The sequence below is a fragment of the Bidens hawaiensis genome, unplaced genomic scaffold (genome assembly GCF_021521415.1).
Source record: "Bidens hawaiensis isolate Kalapana, Puna unplaced genomic scaffold, B.hawaiensis_p1.1 tig00005943_1, whole genome shotgun sequence".
Taxonomy (NCBI): domain Eukaryota; kingdom Viridiplantae; phylum Streptophyta; class Magnoliopsida; order Asterales; family Asteraceae; genus Bidens; species Bidens hawaiensis.
Window position 1 is genome coordinate 1,062,910 of NW_027491392.1, and position 9,488 is coordinate 1,072,397.

Genomic DNA, 9,488 nt, shown 5'->3' on the forward strand with positions numbered 1-9,488 from the left:
TCGAGGTATGATGTATGGTTGTATGGTAACGAAGAGGGAATCGAACCCTACTAATATTCAAGAACTAGGGAACCGAACCCTACTAATATTCGAGGAAAGAGGGTACCGAGCCCTAATAATACTCGAGGAAGGAGGGTACCGAGCCCTAATAATACTCGAGGAATGTAGGACGTAATGCTCTTTATAACATAAGATATGAAAGCAAGTTAGTACAAAAGAAAGTATGAAAGTATGAAAGTATGATTAAAAGAATATAAGTTTATGTGTATTGTATAATGTATGATTAACTAGAACTCACTCAGCGTAGCTGACTTTTAGTATGCACGCAGGTGAGTAGGATGAGGCAGCTCGCTTGAGGAGACACGTGGCACTGTATAAGAGGCTGGCATCGGAAGATTCAAGACGTTTAAGTTTAATGTTTTGTTCATTTTGAAAGACAAGATGTTGTTTTAAGACAAGATGTGTTTTGCTATGAAATGTTTTACGAAAGTTTTTATATTCCGCGAATGTTTTAATTAACTCTGATATTTAGAACTGCGTTTATGAGTAAATCCAACACGAAAGTAGGGCTACCGGTAACGGGGCCTTACAATACCCCTTTTTTCATCTTTCGTTTTGGGGTGACATTTCATATTTATCAAACTAAATGCTTTATTTACTTGAATCTTAAACCCACAAACGTGATTGTATACTTTACTTAAATAATTGCTCGATTTGGTGTTCTATGCTTACATGCTTATATGCTTATGTGTTTACCGCTTTTGGAAGGTTGATTCATAAATCCGTAAACTATCTGGTATTCTTTTATAGTACGGTGCCGTTAATGTATTCTTATTAACGACCTCATGAAATCCGAATCTATTTATAGACGGTGCCGTTAATGTATTCTTATTAACGACCTCATATAAAAATCCTGAACCATCTGGTATTCTCTTATGGCAGGTGTCGCTAATGTGTTAGCGATCTTATATTATCCATATTGTTGCTTTTATTTATTGTTTCGTATACAAGTTTTGTGCCTTTTTATTATTATATACTTATATGCTCAAACTTATGAATTGCTCACCAACCTTTGTGTTGATAAAATTTATTTTATGAAATGTTACAGGTTTGACTTTTGTTGACTCGAGGACTTGACGAAAAACGTTATCAAGACTATTAGGGTATTAGTAAAACGAACAATATGATTGCTACTTGTTTTCAAATTTGTTTATATGAACGGGATGTGTTGTTTATTGATTTATGAAATAAAATGAGTTAATTAAATATTGTCACTTTAAATAGTGTCTTGTGTATTTGGGCAATCGGTTGCACCCCGGCATGTTCCGCCGCCTTTGGTCGGGGTGTGACATCATGAAAAAACCTAAATAACCTAAGTAGATAGGGCAAACAAGGTATCGTATCCACCAAGAGTATGTGGTCAATGTAATCGTGTAAACAATTTCTAAGATTATGAAGTATGACTGGTAGTGCTGATCACACAAGCAAATAAGGTTGATTTTTAATATTGATTAAACACGTTAACAAATTCAAGAAATTAATAAAAGCATATCACACTCGGGGCTCAAGTATGCATACGAACAGTAATCTCATGCAGTCCTAGCAGATTAACTATCATTGATTTAACAAGACTGACTAACGAGCTAAACCTTAGGCACCAACAATCACTAACGCACGACACTGGTTATCAAACAATCCCTACTAGCGTGACTCAACTAAGGGCAATTGCACGCTTCATTGAATTCAACTAGTCAAAACAGTCCTATGAGCAATTATTATAGTAACCGACAAACTAATCGTTCTGATCAACGTAAACCTAAACCGACTGAATGCACAACAATACTAAACATCAATACTCCTAGATTAATCAATAATAGTTACAAAACTGAAAATAATACAAACTTTACATCCCGGGTATGATTCAGAGAAGACTAGCCGAGCATCGTAATCGATAGATCTTCAATTATGATGAGGAAGGCCATTAGGATTGATCAAGAGATGATTGATAGCCCTGGAATTCACCCAAAATCGCCTAACAGCTGCTGGAAGTCGTCAATCTTGAATAGGGTTCGTCAAATAGAAGATATAAGTCAAAACCTGATTTTTCTCGTTTTTTATGTCCATAGCGATACGCGATGGTCATAACCTCATGCCATCGCGTATCGCGATCTAAGAAAACCTCATATTTGGATTCATCTTGTCGAGAAACCCAAAATTCATATATTATGGGTCCCGTAACTCATTTTCTAGCCCAAGATATGCTCGTTTTACTTCATGGTCGCGTTTTGTCAACCCATCTTGTTCAGTTTTAGCATCGGCTTATGATTTCTCATCTATACTCTTCCCGAATCCTTGTAACACTTCCCAAGACATCAAATCATGCTTCGGTCTTCCAGAGATATCATTCCATGCTCGTACAAGTCTCCAATCTAGCATCTTTAACGATCAATGACCTGAAATACAAAAGCACGTATGAAGTACCAAAGTTCTAACAGTATACTCAATAAAGCTACATAATTAATACACTAATATATATACAAAATACCCAACCAGCAGAGCCCTTGCTTTAAACCTATTCCGGCCATATGTCGTTATCCTATTTGTTTCAAGTAATGCATCGTCGGTGTTCGCTATCATGTCGTCGGCGACGAGATATCAAAGGGACAAAGTTGAAAACTTGAATTAGTGGAGATAATCTTATAAACACGTTATATAAATGGGCTATTATAAGAATTTTCCAATAATAAATCTAGTAGTTGAATTACCAGCAAACTTAAATCAATTGTCAATTGTTTTGGAAAATATACGCGTTCACTGTGTTGCAATCATCCATGTAAAGAAAATAAATATAAATATAAATAAAAATAAAAATGATTTGAAAACAGACCCTTTATACCTTACCGACAGTGCCCATTGGCTAGATTTGGATCGGTAGTTGATATATATTATACACCATCTCTTCTCTTCTCTTGTGCATTGTGGTCTTTCTTATCTTTCTTCCATTTCTTGTGCATTGTGATCAGTCAATCAATTAAGAATATATATAAGATGGAGGTTTTCTACTTGATAGTGTTTGGTGGGTTAGCTGCTATTGTTGCAACAATGGAGCTCAGCAAGAGCAACAAAGATCGAATCAATACTTCTTCTGCTTTCAATTCTTTCAAGAACAATTACCTCCTTGTCTACTCCCTCATGATGGGTCCGTGCTATATATCTTCCACATTATCATTTTTAATCTTATATATGAGGTTGCAATTGATTAGGGCTTTTCATGATTTGGGTTAGATGTTGCTAAATTTGTGGATCTAGCCTACTGCTGTTGAGTTTTAAACTGAATCTTTATCATCCTTTCTTCAGTTTAGTAAATAAGATCTATCATGTGTGGTTAGTATGGTAATAGTAGGTCCTTGTTGACAGTATTATGCTTATTTGTGGCAAATTTTATTGGCTAGTACGGTAATATAATGATCATTCTTGTTTTCTTTTGTGATTTGGCGTTTATGTGGTAGAAACTGATCAGGGTAATTCAAGATTCGCTTTAGATTTTGCTAAAGTTTATAACTTCAATGATATTAAGCTACTCATGTTGAACCTTATAGTAAATCTTTATGATCCTTTCTTCAGTTCAGTAAACTAGTCACATTTTGTGTTTTGATCCATAATGTGTGGCTAGTATGGTAATAAAGTGTTCTTGTTTACAATATTAAGCATATTTGTGGCGAATTTTCATGGTGGTTGTAGCTGGTGACTGGTTGCAGGGACCGTATGTGTACTACCTTTACACGACATACGGTTTTGGTAAAGGGGATATCGGGCAATTGTTTATTGCTGGATTTGGATCGTCGATGCTGTTTGGGACAATTGTCGGATCTTTAGCTGATAAACAGTAATTTCCCTTGATCCATTTCTACCAATTCTGTTCAAGCTTATATAATTACTATTGTAAATCTAACTTGAATTATATTCTTCCAAATTCAGTGGTCGAAAAAGAGCTTCAGTTACTTACTGCATAACTTACATTCTGAGTTGCATCACTAAACATTCACCTGAGTATAGAGTTTTGATGGTGGGGCGTATATTGGGAGGGATTGCAACTTCTCTACTGTTTTCAGCCTTTGAATCATGGCTCGTTGCTGAACACAACAAGGTGAGATATGTGTTTGGATGATATGTATATATATATATGTGTGTGTGTGTGTGTATAATTATTGGCTTATTGCAACCTTAAAACAACAAAAACATGAGTAAAAGTACTCAAATTGGGTTAAAAGAATGAATAAAAAGGTAACCTTTTAGTTTTTACCCTTAGATGATATAATGTTTTGAGTGTTTAGTGTCATTATTATGATTTTTGGTTCTAAATTTTTTCCATGACATTGTAGAGGGGGTTTGAGCAACAATGGTTGTCAATAACATTCTCCAAAGCTATATTTCTTGGAAACGGGCTCGTTGCCATATTGGCGGGTTTATTTGGGAATCTGTTAGTTGGTACATTGGCTCTTGGGCCTGTGGCTCCTTTTGATGCAGCTTCCATCTTTCTTGCAATTGGCATGGCTGTTATTTTATCGTCTTGGACCGAAAATTATGGTGACACGTCAGAAAGCAAGGATTTAATGACACAATTCAGGGGAGCTGCTGTTGCAATTGCATCTGGTCTCTCTCTCTCTCTCTATATATATATATACACACACACATTACAGAACAGTACACTATTGCGAGAACAAAAATAACAAACCTTTGTTTTTCTTATCAGCGGTCATATTATTAAAGATCTGTACTTCTTACATAGTTTTTTTTTTTTTTTATTATTATTATTATTTTTTATTTTTTAATCTTTAAGCGTTTACCTACATATGTTTAGGTAATGTAACCTACAATGACTTGCACATTTGTAGGTTCTTTTAAAAAAACAAAATTTGTTTATATATTATGTAAAAATTTCAGGAGTGATAAATAAACATTACGTTTTAACCATTTTTTTTATTTTAAAAAAATTTTAAGATTGAAAAATGATTGATTATTTTAGTTCTATCTGTTCTCGCAAAAAATAAAACCATGTTTGATACCCTTACCCCCCCCCCCCCCCAACCTAACATATATCATACGTAAATAACTAAATTTTCATTTAATATCGTTTCTTTTTTTTTTGTGATACCAGATGAAAAGATAGCATTATTGGGTGCAATTCAATCCCTATTTGAAGGTTCAATGTACACATTTGTGTTTTTGTGGACTCCAGCTTTGAGCCCAAATGGTGAAGATATTCCACATGGTTTTATTTTTGCTACTTTCATGTTATCCTCAATGTTGGGAAGCTCTTTAGCTTCTCGCCTTTTGGCCCGTGCAACAATTAAAGTCGAAAGCTACATGCAGATCGTTTTTGTTATTTCTTCTGCATCCCTCTTGCTTCCCGTCATCACAAGTGTATGTCACACACTTTCTTAACCCATATTCATCACAAGTCATTTAAACTCAAAACATGTCGAGTTGGGTTGACCAGTCCACATTGGTTTGCTTATTTTTCTTTGAAATTTACCAATGATAAATATCAACCATTTCGACCCGTTTAACCAGTTTGACCTTCTAGATATAAAAGATTGACCCAAGTCAACCCATTTTTTGATAAGTCAACATCAACCCGGTTTTTGTTTGTTTAATTGTTATATATTTTCAACAGTTTTTGGTGGCTCCTTCTAAAGAAAAGGGTGGAAGCATAACATTTGCAGGGTGTATCCAACTGCTTGGATTCTGTGTATTTGAAGCCTGTGTTGGTTTATTTTGGCCATCAATAATGAAAATGAGGTCCCAATACATTCCGGAAGAGTCTAGAAGCACGATTATGAACTTTTTCCGTATTCCCCTCAACATTTTCGTATGCATTGTGCTTTACAACGTGAGTATTATCCATCTCTCTATATACATATGCACATACATACAATCAAACCATTATTAATATCTTTTCTTTTTTATTTATAAGGTTGATGCGTTCCCAATCACGGTAATGTTTGGAATGTGCTCTGGTTTCCTCTTCATCGCATCTATGTTGCAAAAACGCCTTTTGGGCGTTGCAGAAAGATCTAGTAAGTTCTGTACAGCCGTTTCTAAGATCTAAACTATGTGTTTGTTTGTAAATTTGGATTGAAAACGTTGTTGAATTTGTGTGTTTTAGGGCAAGATAGGGTGAGGGAATTGGAGGCCGAGCCGCTTAATATATAATGCATCAAGATTCAAGATACATATTGGCCTTTATAGAGAAATGGTCAAAGTCAACGTATCAGTTCTTTGTTTAAAGCTGTGTGTAATGTGCAGTATGTTTTATTTCTTGGAAATCAGATGATTTCTGGGGCCATGGATATGGATGGTGAAGAAGATATATGAAGATTTAGAAGTTGCTTTTGATAATAAGGAATTTTGTATACCACTAAGATAGAGTATCATGCAGTTATTATTATTATTATAGTTTCATTAAAACGATAATGATGTTCATTTTTTGGTTTGTACCTAGTTAGAGGTATTATGCACGAACCATTTTGATTCGTATATCGTATTCAAGACAGTTACAAAACAAGCAAACGTACCTATTAAATTTTCATTCATATCATAGGTATTGATAGTCTGTTTGTAACTTTCGACTTCAAAAACCACTTTTTGTATATGTGTATGATATTGTATTCAGGACAGCTGAATATTCGAACGGATTTGATGATTTTACATACAAAATAACTTATCATACAAACAGATTTAACTCAAGATCCTTCACCTTAAAACGATTCGAATAATGAGGACAAATAAATAAATAAATAAATAAAAATAAATAGATAAATATGGGGAAACAAAAAAATGATGAAAATATAGATCCCACACCACCCGCAACCAGAAACGAGAAAACCCTACCTTGTCTGTCTTTGTTTATAATAATCATAATTCTCAAATTCACAACACCACACCCACATCACGGATTTGAAAGTTTGCGTGTAGATATACATAAACAGTTATGAAATTAAAATATTTATTTCCATATATATATATATATTCAGAAGTGGAATGAATTCACACTTGAGATCCTCTCTTCCAACTTCCTTCAGTTACTGGGTACACTTTCTTCATCTTAATTTCCATTTTTTTTAGTTATTTCTTAAATACCCATTTCGATTTTCATCGTTTTGTGTTATTATATAGTTACCTAATTTGGTCCAAGAACTGAGTACAAGTTATGTATCAATCTTTCGTGTTAATAATATTATTTCTTCAAGAAAATTGCTGCTTTTTATTTTCTTTTTGTAATGATTATTATCTGATTTGGGTGTTCATCTAATTATGCTTTAACAGATTTGATCTTGATAAAAGTAGAAATTTGATCATCAATGGCGGAAATGGTGGGTCCCAGGTTATACAGTTGCTGTAATTGTAGGAATCATGTTGCCCTTCATGATGATATCATTTCTAAAGCTTTTCAGGTGAGAAATTTAAAGGCTTTTTTATTTTTTTTTAATGTGATGAAATGTTTGTTGATTTTGGTTTTTTGATGCTCAATAGTGGATGCTAATGCCATTTTATTATAATTTGTAATCTTTTTGTTGATGTCGAATAGATTATTATGTTATCTGTGATGCATTAAAATGGTAATGTTTTTGGATAGGATGCTAAGCAGTAGATGAACTTTGTGGATACAATTTGTAAATATCATATGCATCATGCTTCCTTATTGAGATATGAAATTTAATGACAAATTTTAAGCTTTTTTCTAGTTAAGGGATGTTTGGATTTGGATTTTTTTTGTATTGATTATCTTATTATATCTTATTATTGCGACTTAAAGTTGCAGTAATGAGTGTTTAACGTTTGGATAAACAGATTCTGCTTCTGATTATTTGAGTATGTTGAGGTTAACTAATCAATATATAAAGACTTGTATCTTCATTTCACAATGTCTTCTTTCTTCACAAAAATGTCATTTTTTCTTTGTCATTTAATCTACTACTTATAGATAATAATTTTGTTTTGATGTCAGGGGAGGAATGGTAGAGCCTTTTTGTTCTCTCATGCAATGAATGTTTCAATGGGAGCAAAGGAAGACAGGAACTTGATGACTGGACTCCACACGGTTGCTGACGTGTACTGCTCTGATTGTCGCGAGGTTTTGGGTTGGAAATATGAACGCGCTTACGAGGAATCACAGAAATACAAGGAAGGTAAATTCATTCTTGAGAAGTCCAAAATTGTCAAAGAAAATTGGTAACTAATTAATTAATTAGTAGTCATATCTTATGTCTAGTTTCTGTTTTCATAAGTTTATGAAAATTTCTGCCTGTTTAGTGTTCATGCTATCCAATAATTTCGCTTCGATTCTTCTGTTTGCATGGAAAATTGTATTTAAGATGATGGGATTCATGAACAGGTTGTTGGATTTTCAGGTTTTATGTAAATTAATTGGTGTAAATAATCTTGAATATTTTGGCATTTGTGATTCTGTGTATATGTTAACTTGATATTATATTTTTGTTTGATTTTGTTGATCATTGCTATAGCAGGGGTCATGTGGGTTAATAAATTGAGTTGCGGAACACAAACACGACCCATATCTTTATCCGTGTCAAATATTTCAGCCCTAACCTGAATTAGGATGAGTATAAACTTGGGTCAACTTGGACAGTGATAGCTTCAATAGTTCACTGAAATTTTATTTGGGGATTTCACCGGTTACTAATCCAGTATCGGTATAGTAGGCCTCCTTGGCCACTCCACTAGTGGCTCGGCTTCGTCCTAGAAGCTACTGCTTCCGCCTCTCTAGGCTTCGCTCTCGCTCATGACTGGTATATGGATCTCTCTATGTAGTGATCGGCCTTCTAGAAGCTTCGCCAGAAACGACTAGTCGCTTCCCGCATGAGCAGTCTAACCCAAATAAGTTACATATATTTTTAAATTAAAATAAATGATAGTTTCAGGTTTTTAAAAAACTATATTACTTTAATGTTTAAAATAGAGAGAACGTGAAAAAGCATATAAAAAAAGAGAGAAAAAAATAACTTGACGACAAACTATACTATTAAAAAATTACACAATTTTCTAAGACCATCATCTATGGTGGGGGGCTTCGAAGCCTCTCCACAGTGTCACGTCAGCGTCACGTAAGCATCGGGGAGCATCGAAGCCCTAACCAATAATGCCTTGCTATGGTTTAATGCCCTAAAGGCATCCATTATATATATATAGAAAAGTGTTTAAATAATAATAAAAAGTTTCCTAGGAATGGTAAGAACCAACAAATTTTTGACATTTGGCATTTCAAATGATAGTGAAAGAACAATTCTAGGAAACTATGTCGGTTATAATGATGAAAGAGTAATTCTAGAAAACTATGTTGGTTATTGGTAATTTTAAATATCAACCATTGATTAACATGATCCAATGGCTATAATTTATTCATAGTCTTCTAAGGAAACTACTTATTTTTAGGATAACCCTCCCATATATATATATATATATAT

The 9,488-nt window shown here is 33.9% G+C and overlaps 2 protein-coding genes across 2 annotated transcripts; both read left to right on the top strand.

Moving 5' to 3' along the window:
- Nucleotides 1–3,048: 3,048 nt before the first annotated feature.
- LOC143631105 (uncharacterized) lies at nucleotides 3,049–6,365 on the top strand. Its single transcript, XM_077099956.1, has 8 exons — nucleotides 3,049–3,199; nucleotides 3,742–3,886; nucleotides 3,979–4,147; nucleotides 4,383–4,653; nucleotides 5,159–5,424; nucleotides 5,678–5,893; nucleotides 5,978–6,080; nucleotides 6,170–6,365. The coding sequence occupies exons 1-8, from the start codon at nucleotides 3,049–3,051 to the stop codon at nucleotides 6,214–6,216; spliced, it is 1,368 nt and encodes a 455-aa protein (XP_076956071.1). The 3' UTR covers nucleotides 6,217–6,365.
- Nucleotides 6,366–7,322: 957 nt separating this feature from the next.
- Nucleotides 7,323–8,507, top strand: LOC143631107 (protein yippee-like At4g27745). The gene is made up of 2 exons (XM_077099957.1): nucleotides 7,323–7,457; nucleotides 8,012–8,507. Exons 1-2 carry the CDS (start codon nucleotides 7,365–7,367, stop codon nucleotides 8,237–8,239), a joined length of 321 nt encoding a protein of 106 aa, XP_076956072.1. The 5' UTR covers nucleotides 7,323–7,364; the 3' UTR covers nucleotides 8,240–8,507.
- Nucleotides 8,508–9,488: the final 981 nt, after the last annotated feature.